The sequence below is a fragment of the Numida meleagris genome, chromosome Z (genome assembly GCF_002078875.1).
Source record: "Numida meleagris isolate 19003 breed g44 Domestic line chromosome Z, NumMel1.0, whole genome shotgun sequence".
NCBI lineage: Eukaryota > Metazoa > Chordata > Aves > Galliformes > Numididae > Numida > Numida meleagris.
In genome coordinates, this window is record NC_034438.1 from 32,255,752 (window position 1) to 32,276,900 (window position 21,149).

The 21,149-nt window shown below is 37.4% G+C and overlaps 1 protein-coding gene across 7 annotated transcripts in view; it reads right to left on the bottom strand.

Moving 5' to 3' along the window:
* TTC39B (tetratricopeptide repeat domain 39B) overlaps window positions 1-21,149 on the bottom strand; it is a 96,097-nt gene that overhangs the window by 10,319 nt on the left and 64,629 nt on the right. For 6 of the 7 annotated variants that reach the window (XM_021380424.1, XM_021380417.1, XM_021380418.1 and 3 more), the window contains 12 exons: window positions 16,688-16,752; window positions 16,410-16,515; window positions 14,950-15,015; window positions 13,285-13,393; window positions 12,323-12,390; window positions 12,176-12,235; window positions 11,700-11,861; window positions 10,586-10,677; window positions 10,135-10,255; window positions 8,519-8,630; window positions 4,358-4,475; window positions 37-153 (listed from right to left, as the gene is read on the bottom strand). In XM_021380424.1, the coding sequence (XP_021236099.1) occupies window positions 37-153; window positions 4,358-4,475; window positions 8,519-8,630; window positions 10,135-10,255; window positions 10,586-10,677; window positions 11,700-11,861; window positions 12,176-12,235; window positions 12,323-12,390; window positions 13,285-13,393; window positions 14,950-15,015; window positions 16,410-16,515; window positions 16,688-16,752 (1,196 nt within the window). Of the gene's footprint in view, window positions 1-36; window positions 154-4,357; window positions 4,476-6,993; window positions 7,112-8,518; window positions 8,631-10,134; window positions 10,256-10,585; window positions 10,678-11,699; window positions 11,862-12,175; window positions 12,236-12,322; window positions 12,391-13,284; window positions 13,394-14,949; window positions 15,016-16,409; window positions 16,516-16,687; window positions 16,753-21,149 lie in introns of those variants that run through there. The other variant, XM_021380423.1, reaches the window with a different exon arrangement.

A 21,149-nucleotide genomic window follows, 5' to 3' on the forward strand; every position in this document is an offset into this window, starting at 1 on the left:
CAGGTTAAAACAAACAAACTAAAAAAATCCACTTACTTTGCAGTTTCTATGTATCTTACAGCTTTTTCTCTCTCATCCTGTTGTTTGTACAGAAGTCCCAGCTCATACATGGTGAATGGCACCAAATAGCTATCGTATTTTATTTGCTTCTCACTAGGAAATCAGAAGAATACAGAATGGCTAAATACAACATTTTCTCAAGTGATCACTTAACTTTTAAATGCAGTCACCATCTGTAGAAGTTCATGGCCACGGAAAACACTGGAACTTCTTTATACCAGTTGACGTTGTGCATATCAATAACACTTCCAAGCACTGAGTATAAAATACTACCACAATCTTCAGCAAGCAACGATTTATTCATTCCTAATTCTTATCCAAGCTACCAAGAACACACCCCCAGGACTGGAACCCCCTTATGTGACTTACAGTTCGAAAAAAAGGAACAAGAAGATTACACAAGATTAAAAGCAATGTTCATTACGTCTTGCAGTGTAAATACTTTTTCATGTACACAAAATTGAGATCCTTATACATCAGTTTGCCCAAACAAAGCATCAAAGAAGTAAGAAAATTCAACTTTTCTTTGGCATAGGAAATCTGTAGAATCATCATGGTCAGAAGGCACCTCTGCAGATTATCTAATCCAATACTCTGCTCAAAGCAGAGTCAACCACAGCAACCAGATCAGGACTGTGTCCAGTTAGGTTTTGACTACTTCCAAGGATGGAGACTCTACAGACTCTCTGGGCAAGCTGTGACGGTGACTGATGAATTTCACAAATTTTCAAAAAAAAAAAAACCCACACAGGAAACACTCCTTATGCTTAAACAGTGTGTTCTGTACTTCAGTTCACGCCCATCATCTCTCCTCCTGTGCACCAATGAGAAGAGTTTGGCTAGAGAGAGAGAGAGAGAGAGAGAGAGGGAGAGAGAGAAGAGTTTGGCTATATATATATATATATATAAACACACTCCCTGCAGAGAAGGCTGGAAGATCTCAAGGCGAGGCAACCTACAGCTCCTCACAAGGGGAGTAGAGGGGCAGTGCTGAGCTCTGGTGACAGCAAGAGGACACAAGGGAACGACATGAAGCTCCACCAGGGAGGGTCAGCTTGGGGGTTAGGGAAATGCTCTTCACCAGAGGGTGGTCAAGCACTGTTACAGGCTCCCCATGGCAGTGGTCACAGCCCCAGGCTGCCAGAGTTCAAGGAGCTTTTGGACATACTCTCAGCAATATGGTTTGATTATTGAGTGGTCCTGTGTGGAGCAAAGAGTTGGACTTGATGATACCTGTGGGTCCCTTCCAAGTTAAGTTACTCTTCGATTCTGTGATTTATACATATCATCCTTCCAACTTGACCCAAGCCCTTCCTTCTCCAGGCTGAGCAGCCCAGCTATCTCAGCATCTCCTGATATGACAGAAGTTCCAATCTCTTAATCATCTTTGTGGCCTTTTGCTGGGCTTGATACAGTACGTTCATGTCTCTCTTGTACTGGGAAGCCCAGAACTGGATACAGTAATCTAGATGCGGCCTCATCAGAACTGAGTAGTGAGGAAAGATCACCTCCTTTGACCTGCTGAGGACACTGTTCCTAATACGACCCATTGCTAAGGCACATTGCTGGCTTACTGTCAAGTTGGAGTTGACCGTGATGTTCAGGATCCCCAGGGCTTTTTCTGAGAATCTCATTTCCCATCATGCTGCCACAAGCCTGAGCTGGTGCAGGGAGCTATATTCCTCACCAGAGCTTGCCATTTCCTTTTGCTGAACTTTATGAGGTTGCTGTCAGATAATTTCTCTAGCCTAGCACAGTGCTTTCACACTAGCAGACAGCTAAGTTCAATCACATCATTTTCTCAGTCCCCCTCCAAAAAAGAGCAGTGGGATAAAATACAACGAAAAAAGCCTCACAGGTTGAAATAAGGAACAGTAAGTATAATTAAAGGAAAAAAAATGCTAAGACAATGCAGAAGCAATTATTCTCTAATTCTCATCATGAAGTGATTTTCAGCCATGTCTTGGTGAGTATGGTTTCAGTACATGTAGCAGTTATTAAGGAACACAAATGTAATTATAATGAGAGCCCTCTGTTCTCATTCCCATTCTCCAGCTTTTGTTACTGAGCATGATGTCAGTACAGAACATCTCTTTGACTTAGGTCAGTTGTCCTGGTGACATTCCTTCCCCGTCTCTAGCCTAACCCCAGCCTACTGGCATTTCACTGAGGGGCTCATTAATGAGACAGACTCAATGGATTGGTCCGTACCTCAGCAATAGCCAGAACACTGGTGAGGTATCAAGACCATTCCAGCTACAAGCATCCCAGTGTCAAACCCTGTAATATTCTGCTGGTGACTGGCAAGTTGACTTGGTGCTGCTGATCATGCCTTCTGAATGCAACAGTTCAGCTAGTTTTCAATCCACATCACTGCCTCCCTTAACTAGTCTACAGTTTCTCTACAATGCTATTACAGGACACCATGTCAAAAGCTTTTCTAAACTGGAGATAAACATCCATTGCTCTTCCCAAAATGTGAATCTGATTGGTTGTTAGTTCCCCCAAGAATCCTCCTTCCCCTTCTTGAAGACTAGAGTAACAATTGCTTTCCTTCACTCCTCAGGAACCTCCTTCAATTGCCATGACTTTTCAAAGACAAATAACATTGGCCAGTTCCCCCAGCAGTCAAGGATATACGCCAATAGGTCCCATTAGATATGTTCACTTGCCATGGACGTACGTATGTCCAGTTTGTTTAAATGTTTCCTAACCTGACCCTCTTCCACCAAGGGAAAGTTTTTCTTGTTCCAGACTTTTCCGTAAGTCTCAGGGATCTGGAAAATTTCTCAAGAGCAGTACAGAATGAGGTGAAGAAGGCACTGAGTACCTTGGCCTTTCCGACATCCTTTACAATCAATTCTTTGATTCTTTTCTGGATAAAATAATATCAAACAATTTTGCAGAACATAAAGTTTGCAACAAGGATCAATATTTTGAGAGTAATATTTCTAGAGTTACCTCATCGACCAAGGAAAGCTCTGATGCACAGAAACATGTCATTAAAGCAGTCTTAATGTTCTATAGCTGCTCAAGAAAGTAGAGAGCCAAGCTAATCAAATATTTAATTAACCAGAAAATAATTCCTCCTCCCCATCCAAACATCTTTTTAAAGAAGTGTTTTTGAGATGCATCAAGCCTCCACCAGATCAAATATCTCTGGAGACAGACTTTCAGGCAGTTTATAAACAAAAGCCACGTAACTTGCAAAGTGTTTCACTAAACCCACTAGGGACCTTATACATGCTAAGACAAGGCCCAATGGCAAGAAAGCTGCAACAGGCACTAGAATTATAGAAGATATTTGTGGGGGGAGATTTAACAACAAAGAGCCCAACAGACTCTGGTAGATCTTATCTCTATGAGGCCTCCGGAGTTTGGAGACAGGGCTAAGGTGTAAACAGAATACTCTTTAGTATGCACAGCTAATGTGGTCACTTCTGGGACAGTTAAGCAACCCTTTGTTTGTTATCTACGTTGTTGTGAAGAACTTAAGGATAATTAACCGTGAGTGGAGTTACTGCTTACGAGTGAAGGATATATAAGGTGTGTGTAAAACACAATAAAGAGATCTTGCTGTTATGAGAACTTGCTATTCTGATGCTACACTGACTGGGGGAATTCTGTAACGGGATCAAGCGCCGACAGATATTCTCATTTTAACAAAAGTAATTCTTCTATATTATTATCGATTAGAAATATTTCACAAACATCGCAACTTTTTTACCAGCCCAATTACTTTAAAAATTCCAAGAAATTCACAATCAATGCATGATTCATTGTAATAGAAAAATTATTACAGAAGATATGGATCTGACACCTAAAGCGTTGAATAAATTCCTAACACCGGAAATTCAATTTGTCAGCTGAAACTAGCAACAAGTTCAATAATTTCTCATCTACTTAAGGAAGTGTTAACTCCTGAAGCACTAAATACTGAGGGAAAAAAAAAGAGAGTAACAATAAATTCACGAGTTACATTTACTTACATTGATAGTTCTGCAAATACAAAATTACTATTAATGTATCTAGATAAATGCATTACTTGTCAGTGTGATTTACTTGGTCTAAAGCATCACATTTTTATAAAAATTTTATCACGTTAAATTGCTGTAGAAAAATATAACCAAAATTTTGTGGTCCTCCAGCTACTTTCAGAGATCTTTTAACCAGCTACTTAACAGGATAATAAAGTTTAATTATCCAAAATTCTAATATGAAGGTTTCTGCAGGAACATCATAAATTTCACTGAAAGGTACAAAAGAAAGGTAAAATGTCTATATCTGTTATACTCACCTTTGAATTACCTGATTGAAACATAGTTCAGCTTGCATGAGTCTTCCCAGGTGTTTAAGGCAAAGGCCTTTCAGTAACTGCAACATGCACACATCATCCATATAGTATTCACTGTGGCCTGAATGTAAAAGCAAAATACATCAAACAATTTGAAGACGTGATCATGAAAAGGCAAACAAGATTTTCAGCATGGAATATGTAATCAGACTCAGGAGCTTGCTTCTCAGAATTTTACACCTCAACACACATGTAATCCATAGGCATAATTTTAAATACTGTCTACTAGAGCAGATACACGCGTAGCATCTATATATATATATAAGAATACAGACTAAGAACTATAAAGAAGAAACCTAAATATCCAGGTGTTCTCCAGTCTTCTATATTATGAAGTCAGCATAAAGAGGACATTAATTTGCATCAGTTAAAGACTTCTAACACCTGTAACATCTAAAAGAGAAAGGAAAGTACTGGCAGAACCCTCACAACATCAGCAAGTAGTATGAAAAGTACAAGATTCATTTCTGCATAACTATTAGGAAGTACTATGTGGCAACAGAAATTCAAGAAATCATCTTTATTTGCATCATCTCTAAGAATTAAGAGAGTTCACTATTAGTGTATAACATTTGGAAAATTCAAGAAAGCTTTATGCTCAATAGTACTAAAAATACCAGATGAAATGAGCTGCTGTAAAGTGGTATGGAAGTATAATGAGTGTGGTTGTTTTTTTGTTTTTTTTTTTTTGCCTTGGTTGATAGCATTTGCTAGGTGTAGGGAAGGAAACGAAAGGAAAGAAAACACATATGGATAGACAGATGGCTGCACATACATTAACAAATCAAGAAGCAAAACACCCTCCCTCCACATCATGTTGTTTACAACTAATTACCAGCTCTCTGAGGTCACGTTAATTTTTTTTTAATGGTCTGCCAAAAAATCCTACTTAAGCACTTCTGAAATATGTGAGACAAGAACATCTTAGGATTTGGGGGAGTGCTTTCCCACTACACTCAGGCTTATTTCTGTCTGTGTTTAAACTAAGAAAGTCTTGGTAGATAACAACTGACAGACTGTGCTTTTAGTAACAGTAGAACACCGCACTCCTCTAGCCCATTTTATCAGCATGAGATTCATGGTTATCTCCCAAAGATCTAATTTCTCAAAACTACTGGAACTAAGATTGGTATCAGCAAAAGCTTGCCAGTCTTTACCTTTTTTTTTTTTTTTTTTTAACATCTCCCTGTTATGTCCCACAGGAAGAAAAGATAGTAAGCCAAAACACTGCAACAAGAACCGTAAATGTACAGGCCAACTCAACATGGATAGCCTTGGTAATAAATGTGGAAGACCCATCTTCTGCAGTTCTCTGTACCAGAGGAAATATTGCCATTATTATGAAACACAAAAAGTAACTACAAAATGAATTTTTCTTGATGTTAAACAATCTTTTTTTTATATTCCTATTTTGGAAATGACAGAACTGCAGAAAAATCCTGAGGAAAAAGTAATTTCTAAAGCATTTCATCCCATTCCTTCTGTCATCTCTATTTTCAGCTCTATACAGCCATTTTCAGTCATTGACAGATTCCTTGCTGTGCCTGTTCACATGAAGTGAATGTAGTACCAACAGCTCTCTCTGAGAAGTCTCAATCCCTAAATGACCTCTGTGTATAATTAACCTACTTTTTTTTTTTTAACAGCACCTTAGCAGTCCTTTTAAGCTATCTAGTACTGACAGCTGTCTCTTAAAATAATACTGTATCCGTGCCTCATTCTGCTAATAGCCTTAAACACTTTCTTTGGGTCTCAACTCAGGGGCAATTCTGGTAATTAGTGTCTTTATTTTGTCTGACTCTTTATCATTTAAAGTTAATCAGGCTATAAGATGGAAATTCCAGAACAAAACTGTATTTCACTGCAGTTACTACTACAAAAGATACATAAAATGTAAAAACAAATATGCTTCAGAATTACATCTTATTTCTAAACTGCAGGCTTCTATTAGAAGAACATACTGGTTTTTAAAAAAATACTATTTGAAAGCACCAGTAATTTATTTATTTATTTTAGTTGCTGTTAACAACAGATTTCCAAGCAATGAATAAACATTTTATACCACAGTCTAAAGCCATAACACTACTATTTAGTCCGAGCAAAATGTAATTCAGACTTTTGTAATACTCATCGTACACACACTCATTTTCTTTTTGGACACTCATTTTTACAAGAATTAAGCCACCGTCTGAATGCTATAGATACATACCTCAGCTTTATTTTTAATGTGACAGCAACTCAGAAAAGCAGCTCTGTATACACAGTCTGATTCCTTTGCACTTCTTGGTTTGTTTAGACAGTGTAACTAAGTTCATTTTTCCATGCAGGATTCTTTCCCATGCAGGGTTCTTTCACTTAAAGAAAGCAGTCTTATCCATAATGACTTATTCACTTAAGGTATATCCACAAAAAGGATCCTCACCCATGTTTTCAGTTGTTAAAAAGGAAGTCACACCAGTGTTCCCAGGAAACTTAAAACAACAAACAAGACCATTCTATTTCTTCTCCGGCCTCTGCCTTTATGGATGTGTAGACCCTAAAACATCATTCAGCTGCTTTCTGTTTCAACAAGAGCTCACCTGTTTCTTTATAGATAAATATCTTCCATACCCCTAATCATCTACTTCATGTCCATTTCAGTGCTATTGCAATTGTTTAATTCTGTTCCTTTCATGGTGGCATCCTGTGCATCTCTGCCTAGGAATTTGACAGGAAAATTACTTCACTGATCTAAACTGATTACAGATGCTTACAATACAGATATCTGCATAAAACATCTCTAGAGTCCCAACAGCTTCTGCCAGCACAAAAAAATAAATTTATCTGCAGATGTCTTGCTTTTCGCTACATCTACATTTCAATGAGGCAACAAAAAAAGGAAAAAAAGAGCACCTCTCCTTCCACAGCAGTCCATTTGTCATGTTTACATATTTGAAGGCAAAATATTTAGGCATAAGACAAGGGTGGTATATTCCACATTATTTTGTATTTAACTTCTGTATTAGAATGTCTCTCTTTTCCTGTGTATCTCTGGAATAAAATAAATTTGTAACATTTGGGATTACTATTAGTATCAGTCCCTAGTTTTAGTGTGCAACATCTTCTGTTGTTTTCTTTACTAGCAAGGATATTCCATTGCTGGCATTCCTTACCTTGTACAAACACCTCATACTGTGTCTTACCTGCAGAATAGAGCTCAGGAGAACATTCATAATGCTGCAGTTTGAAATTCAATTTCCAAGGGCTTTGGCCTTACTGGTATACTACACTTTAGGAAAAGTTATTCTCGACAATTTTTAAACAGGTATTTTTATCTGCTAGTAACAAAGTGAATGGGTTTTGAAACTGCCCAACTAAAGAACATTACTGTTATCAGTGTACACAGGATACATTGATACTTCATTCAGTAAATCCAGAACTCTTAACATAGAACTACTGACACATCATGCAATTACATGTATTAATGACGTGGGAAAACTAACTTGCTGAATTGTTAATAGGTATGATTAAAATCTGATTTCAATACAAACAGTTTTTGTGAATTACCATTATGAAAAAAACTAACATTTATTCATCTTAGAAGAACTTAAAAGGAGAAGTCTACTGAGAAGCTTACATAACAGGTAATGGCAGCAATCTGATAAAGCCCAAATTAAGGAACAGCAAATAAGGCCAGGCATTTTATTCTAACAGAAGTTAAAAAAATAATAAAATAGACTCATGCACAGTACTTTATCATTTCTGTACATTATACTTTTATATTTTATTCAGTATACAGTTGAAGTGTGGTATAATCTGGTTCAGTAACAGTACTTTTCAGACATTTAAAAAATTATTCACAATGTCTTAGTAAGATTATGTTAAGTCCTGTAAGTCGTAGCCTCAAATTCTTGAGTTCTTCTATATTCTACGTGACCATTAATCAAACCTGATGAAGGACATATCACAAACCACTACTAAACATTCAAGCAGCTCCAAAATTTCAATACTAAGATGTAACAGCATACTGCATAAGTCAGAACTTACCTCTCAGAATGTTAGTAAAATGGAAGCAAAGAAAAATGTCAACATTTCTTGTTAATTCCATCTTAATCACCTACTTACTAGTTTCATTTTGTAGAGCAGTTTCTTCTTTTTCAATTGTTACCAATAAATTTTCGGTGAGGTCTGCTCTTTTGCCCACAATTGCAAAGCCATTCCAGACATACATCATTTCCTGACAAAAAATAAGCAAGACAACCTCATGGAATTGCACAGATATTTAACTAAAGAGAATCCCTTGGAAGGCTGTTATGGAACATTTTGAGAACATGAACATACTGCCTACAAAAACTTGTTTTATATAGTATGAAAAGTTTCAAAGTTTGTCACTGTTAAGAAGCCCAAGAATAAAATTAACCGTGTCACTTCAAATAAGCACTCCACGATGTGTAGTGGACATTTCATCAGGTACATACAAATTTTCAAAGGCAATCATAGGCTGTTATCGTCCGTGTGGAGCAACAGCAGATGAAGGAGATAAAACTTCCCCTGTGGTTCTAATACATACATACATAATAATGCATACATCCAACAACTGCTTCTAATATTTTCCTCCAAATCTTATTTAAAATAAACCAACAAGACAAATCCTAGCAGAAAGCTCCTCAGATGCTTCAATCCAATAGTAAGCAATATGGTTGTTTAGATGCATTAATTAATGTGCAATGTGATAAAGAGAGTTATGCAGATTTAATCCTAGCCAATAATAATCTTTGCTAAGTTCCCCACTCTTTCATCACAAACAATGCATGGTATGTAGTATAATTTTGTTTATTTATTTGCATTGTAATTACATCTGTGAAATACGAAACTGACATTTTGAAGCAGATACAATACATCACTGAAATATTTCTGCTTATATTTCTGGTGTAACTACATGGTTTTCCAGATGGAGAAAAAATTGGTTCTAACAAAGTCTAAAAGAAAGTGTTATTGATATTATCAACTATGATATGCTAGCGTTATTTCAATTCTTTGCTCCTGTCTAATATACATTTATGAAACTAATGCCATGCACAATGCTTACTTTTGCTTAAAATATGGTGGAAAAAATATTATATTAAAAAATAGTAGATTCGACAGCAAGACCAAAAAAATATACTCACATCTGAATAGCACCTGCACTGGACAATTTTATTACTTAGGTCTTTGCACATAATTGAGAACACAAAAAATCAAACATGCAAGCCATTACATTTTAAACTGCTGGATGAATTTGCTTTGGACATATTAAAAAAAATGCATTTTTAATTTCACCAGAAGAACAGATGATACAGAAAAAAACCTGAAGTTCTCCTCAATTTCCCAATGAGATTGGGGACACAGATTGGAATTCTATCAAACTGAAGAATATAACACATACACTAGAAACAAATGTAGAAGAACGGTGACCTGCAGCCCCACGCAGCAACAAGTCATGGTCTATGTTTGAACCTTCAAGTGGAAAATCTGACTTGGTTTTGGACTGCCCTTAGAATATTTTACACAAATCCAAAGGCCACTCCATCTGCATGAATGCCAATAATTATTTGGAAAAAAAATAAAAAAATGCAACTATCAGAGATATATTACCTGACAACATTATTCTTCCCCTATGTAAGAAATTATGCTCTTTTTTCTTCCCCATTTTTCTCCATTTCCCCCTTTAAATAGGACCAAAAGAAAGCAAGTATAAATACCAAGGCAGGTAATATCAGCTTCACAGGTTGAGAACTTGCATAGCGCCGAGCTTTCCTTACTGCAAACTTCTCAGTTGGAATAGATTTTCCTGCAATTCTCTGTTTTAGACCTTCCACTTGTCTAAATGGAGACAAAACAGAAAAGAGAGGTCAGTTTAAGAAGTTTTTATTGCCTTTAGTTTCATTTAGTAAGATATTGTACTCTCCTGGGAAGAATAACATCTTAAGATTGTTTTCCACCACACAGTATGCTGATGTAAGACACATGTTGCTAATAAAAGCATTTTGAACAACATGATGCCAGAAAGTAATGCGAAAAGTTGAAAAGTTGATGGTAATACATAGGAGTAAGTGATACGAAACAAAGATACTCAAGTTGAAAGTAGTTTGAGAGCGTGGAATTGGGATGGAATACAATGACCGCACATCTAATTGTTTCATTAATGTTTACCTGAACAAAGATACAATGTCCTCGCCAGTACTTTTCAGTTCATCCTCTGAAAGCATACATAAAATTGCAGCTTTCTGGAATACATATATTGCCTAGTTCATAAACAGAAATCAACATATTACCACACTGATATACTGTGTTCAATGAATGCACTAAGAACTGAAATCCCTCACCCTACTTGCTGCAGGGAAGTGTTTCCAGTAATTCTCAGGTGAACAGAACTATTTAGGTTTAACCATGCATTTATTTTGTCACATAATTTTTAGTTTAATCTTATTTTCAACATATTTATTAATATTCTTAATAAGTCAATATTAAAAATGCTTCCTACAAAAAGTGAGACAATTCACAATGCAAATATAACTGATGAAGAAAAGAACTTAATGACAGATGTAACTATTCTAAATTAGGATTATCTGGTCTGAGCACTGACTCAATGGAAATTCAGCAACTGGACTTTGCAGAGAAAAAAGTAAACATTCATAATTCTTTTTAAGACATTTGTACTTCACAGTGCATATACTATTATTTTCTTCTTTTATCATAAACTAGATGTATCCTCTTTTCCATCTAGTATAAGAGAATAACCTAAAAAGGAACAGACAAAAGATGTATCCAAAATTATTTGCATATTGTGCTTGGTTCTACTCTGAGAGTAGTTTTTATAAGAATAAGGTAGATTGATCTGCTTTACTCAAAAGACTCCATCTCCAGAAAACTTTATTTCATGTCACAAAGTATCTGGTGACTAGGCGTGCCTTCATCTTTTTATAATTAATGAAAGCACAGTTTCTTCAGCCAAGTTTTATTTGCAAATTCTAGAATTCAATTAGAATTGCAGATCAACAGTTTTCCTTTCCTGCTTCTTTCTCTCAACTGTGATGAGCACTTTTGTTTTCACTGAGATTGATGCACTGTTAGTAATGGTACTAGAGCTTGAGAATGTGAAAGAAAACTTTCTCCTTAGCACACAGTTAAACCTACAGTTTGGTTGTACTGTCCCTTTACTCATGGATTTAAGAAGAAAGGAAAAATTAAACTTATTTCAGCAAAATGCAAACGTAACTAAGAGTGGCTACTGGAATATCGTATTAATGTCCACCTGACCATTTACCTTAGACCACCTGCTCTCTTTGCTGAGCAGGTCTGCATACCGATATGCCTGAAGCCAGTTCTGCTGGAAGGTGTAGCACCACATCAGTTCCCAGTAACAGAGGTGATGAATCTGCTTCCATTCTTGCTGGGCTGCTATGCAGTCTTGGAACGTTATCTGTGCCTAGGATTTAGGTAGGTAAGAATAATGAAAACTTGTTCAGATACAGTTCCATGATAGAGATGTGCCTAACTACAGAGCAAACTCTTTTGCAGCACCCAAAGAACTCCCAACTAGAAAAATGACATAATCTTTCCTCTGTCTATCTTAGAGCAAGAGTTGGAATCGCTACTGACACTAGATGTGAACAGGGAAAACATAATTATCAGTTCCACTACAGTAAGTTACTGAGATGAATCATACATATTTTTGCCACTAAATTGAACACAGTTGGACACTTAACAACTAAAAACCTTAAAAAGGAAAAACTGATTTACCTTTTCAAAATTTCCTTTCAGTATATCTATTCTGGCAGCATAAAATAGTATAATGGAACCCTTGAAAGGAGAGGAGGAGAATACTTTGTTACTACTTTAAGCTTAGGGAAATATATTACTATTACAAAATTTGTTGAGAATACACACATTTGGAAATTTCCGGAGGTAAGGTTCAAGGAGACTGTCTGCTTCCTCGAGGTTGGTGTCCCCTGTACCTAGAAAACATAACAAACCAACCTCAGTTTACTTATAAAAAATATGAAAAAGGAGTCCAACAGATAAAAATGTGGATTTCCAAAACATATTATGACATGCATAGATTAATGAAAGACCACTTTTATTCAAAAGCAGAAATATTATTTGATCATATTATGTTTCTACAAAAATCAGTTCTTGTCCTGTAAGAACTAAAGGCTTTTAATATAGGAAATGTCTGTACGCAGAGGATAAAATATATTATCCTTAAAACCATTCCATTACAAATTTCTTCTATGGTTTCAAGTCTCTTTGATTGTTTTAGCAAGCACAGAAAACAATCTTTAGCTGCCCTCTTTTCTAGTTTTAAACTCAATAACAAAGCACAGGTAATACTCAAAGAAAATAAAGTTCATATTATTTTCCCGACTAGCCTAAAGGACAAAGACAGAAATACTTAGAAACTAAAGAACATAAACAAGTCTGTCAAGGATGCATATAGAATTAAACGTAACTTATAGGTGCACGTGGCAAAAGAAAAATTCTCTATGTGTTTGAAATTCCAAGAAAATTATTCAGGAGTACAGACCTCTTTCCTGAGATAGCTTTCACTATATCTGATGTTAATATACGGAAAAGGACTTGTCAGAAATTAAAAGTGTTTTACAAAATTTTGCTGTTACAATTGAAGGACAGCCCTTCAAATGGAACGCGATTTCAATATAATAACGGCATCTACCTAACTGCTTCTTGGAGCACAGTTTTGTCAGAGACATCAGTTTCAGAACACAATGAGTTATACAGAAATCTCCTCTTAAAAACTAGCAGCCACAGTTTCTAAATTCAGTGCTTCAAAAAGCAGAGTATCTGTCATAATGAGTAGTACAACCGGAAAGCTACACAGTGGGTCTCACCAAGGATTAAGGAGACGTAAGTATGATAAACCAACAGAGTGAAAGTACACAGTATGGCTCTCAAACTGCTGCCAGATGCTCCTTCCCACAGCTGATAGAGGCCCAGCTCCTAAGAAATATCACAGACACATGGAGAATTAGCTATCAGTATACACAGTTACTTTCAATCATTTCTAGCTCACCCAAATCCCATTTTAAATATAAATATTTCATAATTTAGCACTTCATTATCTCAGATCCAACATAATATTATACTGGAATACTCTGACAGTGCCAATAGTACCTGGCCAAAAGCAGATTAAGTTAATGCTGAACAGAATTACCCATGCATTGAAGTGCTTTGGGGAAGAATGAACGCCACAAACCATGCAGCTACACAGATCTAAATCCCTCCTCACTGTTTTCTTGATATGAGCCTTTTAGAATAATGTCTTTGACTCTGTGTTTTGTAGAAACTTCTCTCAACTTCTTTAGTGTTACTTTTAGACAAAAGTCTTCCTTCACAGAAATCCCTGGTCATTTTCAATTCCCTCCTGTTGAGTGAGCCACTGATTTGAGGTTCGGATCAAAAAAACAGCTCTGCTAAGATACCAACTTCTAGACAGTTTCCAGAAGCTACAATTTAATTTGTGAGTACTGAAAAAAATAGGAGGTTTATTTGGCTCTCAAATGTGAAACTTTTTTCTATCCATTTAAGCTTATGCCCATTACAAAACAGCTTGACCATTTTGGGGATTGTTAAGATGAGCTTAAGCTTTTTCTGCTTAAGGGCAGTGACTCTTCTAAAATTGATTTTAACAGTTTTGAAAAAAAAAAAAAAGTAATAAGTAAATTAAAATAAATAAATAATAAAATTAAATAAAGGAGTTTTATTGCACAGCAATTGTTCAGCTTTCCTTTCAACTTTTATCACCTTTTCATTCAGGGCAATTAATGTGGATTGTGGAAAAGCTTCAACGTGAACTAGTTTCCACAGAAACAGAATGAACAGGTCTCTGCTGAAGCCTACTTTTATGTAAATAAGATATACTTGTGGACAGGCTAAGAGGAATAAGATCATATGGTGACTCTCTGGCTCATGAATAACTTGGAATTTAATTATGTATAATTCTGTGGGTTTATTTTTTTTTTTAATTTATTTCTTGTAGGTGGCAAAGGTGGCATTAAAGTGCTGAAAAATATAATACAGAACAATAACAGGTTATAATTACAAATAGTTTTCTCAACAATGAGGAACAGATGTACTGGGATTGCACAGCAAGACATAACACTCAGAACTTCCTTCTCCCAAAGGTAAGAGAAAGTGAAGAAAAAAATATAGAACTACGACTCACTGATATGACAAACACTAATTTCTGACTGTATGAGCCAGAAACAAATAAAAAAAAAAAAAACAGATGCTAGTCTCAGAAAAGGAAAGGAAATTGCAACTTGAAAATCATCTCTAAAGTAAGCTCATGATTTTTCTTGGTTGTTCAAGATTCAGGTATCGCCATATCTGCTTTCATGCCTACATAATCTATCCTACTTATCTTTTTAAGAACACTGAAGTACTAACCAACAATGTATATGATTGTACATCTAGTGTGAAATGTATGATATTAAATACACCAAGTCTTTACCTGGGGAAAGTCTAATTTGAAAAAGCAAATACAAACCCCATACCCTATTGCCAGAAAATCCAATAAATTCTAAAAATCGGAGGATCCTTGCTGGTAAAAGTGACAGCATCTGCAATACATTTCAAACAAAAATAAGACACAGAAAAACTTATATGCATTCAAAACAAACTGTGAAACTACTATAAACTACACTTAAAATACTAGCTACTATATCAAATGCCATTACATATTACTGGAAAAGTAAAATATGAAAGAACTCAAAAACAGACATGCATGACTAACAGCATGCAATCAGTTTGCACTTGATGATCATCCAGCATGGAAACAGCAAGACAGAGTCCATCTGTTCTTTTTCAGATAATGATTTTTCTGTCTTCAGCTGATCAGAATTGCTTGAAAATTTTGAGCCATGTGGAATGAGAGGCAAGAATTATCTTTTTTGACAGTACTTATCGACAACTGTCATCTTGCTTAAATCCCAGGAAAATGATACAATGGTATCCAAAAAATTCTACTTTTTCCTACTTAGGAAGTATGGAATTGGCAGACTAGCAAGCCTTCTTCTTCTAGAAGTATTAGCTACTTTTACCATCCTTTAGCACTATATTACATGCACTTTCTAATTCTCCCATAACTGCAAACTCCACATTCTACACAAGAGAAAACTTTTAAAGATCAAAAACACCTTTTCAAAAAATATTACAGGAAGGTCTATTTGAAGGTCAGCTTTTGTAAGCTCCATTCACTCTACTATATTCTGCCCAGAACAGACTCTTTCTGTTAAGCTTCTTGCTGAGAAGACTTCATGAAGTACAGGAGAGGTCAGAGTACTTGTGAAAGAGACATCTACCAGTTGCTTGGTTTTAAAGACTGACAGGTGCAGAGAGACCTGAGTTCTTCTGACCATACTCAGAACTGGCCAGCTCCAGTCTGGAATGATACAGAAATTAAAATACCAGCGGAAATCAACTCTCACTGTTGTTGTGATAGATGTCAAAAGGCAATGTAGTAATTGCAAATAAAAACATCAGTGGATGTACCCAGTCGTCTCTCATACAAATCCAGTAAACTACAGATTGTTCTTCTGAATTTGTGAATGGTCTACAGTAATTCACTGTGACAATTTACAGTATGTCAAAAGAACGATGCTCAAAAATGGAACAATGGGAGAGGTAGAATGAAAGCATTCATTCCAGGTACCTTGCAACCAACTGTAGCACCATCTTTAAAAGTCACGTTAATCATACATAGCTAAGTACAAATATTTTCCATCTTAAGAATTATATATATAAGTTAGCACAATAAACAAAATTTAAAATAAATTAGTAGAAAAACCCTATAAGGCATAATGCAAAAAGCCACTAAACTTTTCATGTTGTACAAAAGCTTTGAAACCTACAAGCACGTTTTACAAACATTTTTAAAATAGGATTACAGTACTATATATGTAAAGAATCCTACAGAATTACTAAAATCTATTTATGTAGTCTGAAAAAGTCATACCAAATTGAATGCTCCAATTCCTAGTTTTACTCCTCCTTCGAACTGGTGGTAAGTTTCGTTTTTGCTTTTGTTCCCCTGAGTCATCTGTAGCACCTGATGACATTCTCTTTTGATGCATGAAAAAAAAGAGGACAGATGAGAAACGTGACTCAGAAAGTATATGAAGTTTAATCACTATCACTGCTATACAACAATCTTTTCTTTCCCCCCTCCAATTCACAGGCATTAATTTGGCTGCTTATACCACTACTGAATCTGAGTATTTTCTAATGGCTTACTTGTATATTTGGTAACTTGTCCTAATTTTGAGGCCACCTTTGATAAAGTTGATCATATTTTCATCCTGGAATAAAAAATATTAATTGTACAAAAATATGTATTTAGCTATTACAAATAACATATGCAATCTCCCAGCAACATTTTACTTTATTTAGCACTTAACAGTCACTGGAAATATTAAAAATGTTTATCACTTATTAGAATCATCTCTAAGACTAAACTTAGCACATGCATTAAGTTTTCATGGAAACATTTTTCTGTTGCATGTGATGAGTTTCAAAACTCAAAAGGAGGGAAAGTGGTCAGTTGTTAACTGATTCCTAACACAGTTAAATAAAAAAGAAAGCCCTCCACCAGGTGGTGCTGTAGGAATCTTTTAAAAAACTTTGGAATACTGGTTCTGACACACAACCTCCCAGAAGATAAACCAAAAAAATCCTTAAACAGATGAATTACCATTACTAATCAACGGTTATTACATATACTACCCAACATACATGTTTATTAACCTCTAGAAAATCAAAGCCACGATTCACTAGCTATCAAAAATAAGCTCCTGAATAGCAAGATGGTCAAAAATTCAGCAGGTCTTAAAATTAACACAGAAGGGAAATGTGTGAAAACATTTCAAAAATCCTGATTAAATACTCCAGAGGAGCATATACAATATGCTATAAAATAAATAAACAAATAAATAAATATGTACAAACTTTTTAAAAAGACCATCAGAATCAGGAACTGAAGGAAGTGCTGGCTTCCATGGAAAGAACACCATTTTGAAAAATCTTAACTGTTTTGCTTGTAACACTGAATGCTTAAACGCGGATGTTTTAGTACAAGTGTTCTTGCTTCCTCTTCCTAACTGATTATATTCTCATTATCACCACCATCCTCAGATGAATCGAGGTCAGCCAAGGATGAAAAACATGGAGTATGGCAGCAATCAGCAGGTCAGGGTATTACAGCAAAAAACAATGCAAGTGAAACAATGGACAGGGAAGTGCTGCTTTACAGGAAAGGGTACCCTTCCCCTAAGGATATTTCACTTTATTCAGTCCCAAAGCTGATCTCCTTCAACAGGCACTTAAAAATTCTCTTCATGCTTAAAAACAAAATCAGAAAACAAGCAAATGAAAGAAAAAAAAGAGGTTTGCTTCTGTTTCACTAGGAAAGGATAAAGGCAGTTACAGGAAAGACTCTCATTCCACTACTAATATTTCCTGACACTTCTGGCCTAGGTATTGTATTAAGTGATCTATAAAGCTGAGCCAAATTAACCAATTGATCCTTAACATTTGTGTCTCACTTCTTCCTCATAATATACGCCTGAAGGGACATCACCCTTCCTGGGAAACCGGCACTCTCAAATACCTCTCTGAAGTGCCTGTACAGCAATGCATGTAGCATGGAAAGAATTAGAGACCCGTGATTACAGAGATATGGTGGGACAGCTCATACGACTGAAATATTGTCATGAATGGCTACATGTTTTTTAGGACAGACAGGCCAGGAAGGCTAGGTGGTGGAGTTCATTTGTATGTGAGAGAATAGCTGGAATTTATGGAGCTCTGTCTACGGTGGATGACGAGCAGGTGAGGACTAAAGGAAGACTAACAAGAGTGACTCTGTTGTGTTTACTACAAGGCACATGATCAGAAAGAGGAAATAAATGAGGCCTTTTACAACCAGTTGGAAGTATCCTCACAATCACAGGCCCTGGTTCTCATGGGGGAATTCAACCATCCTCACATTTGCTGGATGAACAACACAGCAGGGCATGAACATCAGGCTCCTGCACTGGTGATAACTTTCTGTCACGGGTGGTGGAGGAACTAACAAGGAGAGGTGTGCTGCTGGACTTTGTTCTTACAAATGAACAAGGACTGGTTGGGGATGTTTAAGTTTGGAGCAGCCATCGCTACACTGACTATGAGATCACGGAGTTTAGGATCCTGCAAGGAGGAAACTGAGCAATAAGCAACCCCGGCCTTCAGGAGAGCTAACCTTAGCCTTTTCAGGGACCTTTTTGGAAGAATCCCATGGAAATAGGTCCTAGGAAGAAAATGAAGCTGGTCGATACTCAAGGATCATGTCCTCCAAGCTCAAAGACAATGCACCCTGTGATATGTGAACTTCAGCAAGGCTTTTGACACTGTCGCTCGTTATCCTTATAGCTAAACTCGGAAAGTGCAGGCAGAATGAGTGACTGGTGAGGTGGTTTGAGAACTGGCTGAACTGGAGGTCTCAAAGGATTGTGATCAGTGGCTCAGAGCCTAGTCAGAGGCCTGTAGCTAGAGGTGTCCCCCACAGGTCAATACTGGGTCCAGTATTGTTTAGCTTACTCATCAGAGACATCAGGATGAAGGATGTGAGAAGTTGGAGTGCCTTCTCAGCAAGTTTGCTGATGATACAAGGTTGGGTAGAGTGGCTGATACTCCAGAGAGCTTTGTTGCCATTTAGAAGGATCTTGACAGACTGAGATGGACAGAGAGGAGCTTCCTGAAATTTAACGAAGATAAGTGCTTTAACGAAGATAAGGGTCTTGCACGTAGAAAGGAATAACCCCATGCACCAGTACAGGCTGTGGGCTGACCTGCTAGAAAGTAGCTCTGCAGAAAAGGACCTGAGCGTCCTGGCGGACAAGTCAACAATGAGCAGAAATGTGCCTTTGTGGTCAAGGCAGCCAACGGCATTGAGGGTTGTATTGGGAAGAACATTGTCAGCAGACTGAAGGTGGTAATCTTTTCCTCTATTAGGTCTTGGTGAGGACACCACTGTAGTACTGTGACCAGTGCTGGGCTCCCCAGTACAAGAGAGTCAGGGAGCTCTTCAAGCATGTCCAGTGAAGGACTACTAAAATGATTAAGGGACAGGAGCTTCTTTCTTACGACAAAAGGCTGAGAGAGCTGGGCCTGCTCAGCCTGGAGAAGAGAAGGCTCTGGAGGGATCTGATCACTGTGTAAAAATACCCAACAGTAGGGAATGAAGATGAGGGAGACAGGCTCTCCTCAGGGAGGAGAAGACATAGATGAGGATGAGAGGCAACAGGCACAAATTGAAACACAGGAAGTTCCAACTGAATGTCATGAAAAAAAATCTTTACCATGGTGGTGACTGAGCACTGGAACAGGCTGTCCAGAGAGGCTGTGGAATCTCCTTCCCTGAAGATATTCAAAAGCCACTGGGACACAATCCTTGGTAATGTGTTGCTCTAGGGAACCCTGCCTGAGCAGGGATGTTGGACTAGATGGTCTCCAGGGGTCCCATTCCCCCTCAACCATTCTGTGATCTAAAATACATTCAGTAAACACTGAAATATCCACATAAGCAATGAGAGTATAAGAAGACTAAAAATTCAAATTTGAGATCACCAACATTAAGTCTCAAAAGTACAAGATAACAAGAAGCTTAAAAAAACAGTAAACAGTAGACCCTTCTGTGAACGGAATAATTATCTCAGCAATGCTAAGGCACGTCCAATTTATAATCATTTATTACTATATATGTCCCTGATACCATTTCAAAAGGCCATGGAGAGTGATACTGAATTAAAGACAATGGCACTCCACTTTAAGTATTTTTAGGTGGGAAACACTCCATCCTTTTTTGCACAAAAAGAAAAAAACAAAAGACTTGCTCTTCAAAAAAGACATTTCCTCACACTTGAACATTTCTTTAAACAAGTCCTGGATAGTTTTAAATGTGATGCCAGTAATTTAAATCTACCACCTGAATGACACCTTCAACTTTTTGTTCCTGGGTATCTATAACATCTTCCATCATCCACAGAAACAAAAGAAAACAAAACATCACCATAAAGTGACAGTACTGCTTGATATTGAGTGACAGATACTGCTTGATTTCCTGCAGAGAGTTAGACACCGGGGTTTCACTCCGGTGTCTAACTCTCTGCAGGAAAGACACCGGAGTGAAACCCCTCAGACGGTGGCAGATCCTCTTGCCTGCCATGATCGAGCTGAGGGAAACAAACTGGGAGAAGAGGAGGAATGGAAGCAGGTCCCAGCTCGGCGACGCAGGCAACCCGCATCCCGGCCTACCTCGGTTCCCCAGGTGTCTCTGTGTAACAGGTTTGAGGCCCTGGAACCTGAGAGAGAGGTGAGTGAGGATGCAGGAGGAGCTCTGCCTGCAAGGTTGCCAAAGTTGCCCAAGGTGAGGCGGTCAACTCCACGGCTTGAGACCGCCTCTGCCAAGAAGGACAGAAGGGTGATCGTCGTAGGCGATTCCCTTCTGAGGGGAACGGAGGGCCCTATATGTCGGCCTGACCCTACCTGTAGGGAGGTGTGCTGTCTCCCTGGGGCTCGGGTCAGGGATATCTCTAGAAAACTACCCAGTTTGATCCACCCCTCTGATTATTATCCCTTACTAATAGTACAGGCCGGCAGCGATGAGACCGCTGACAGAAGCCTGAAACTTATCAAGAATGACTTCAGGGGACTAGGG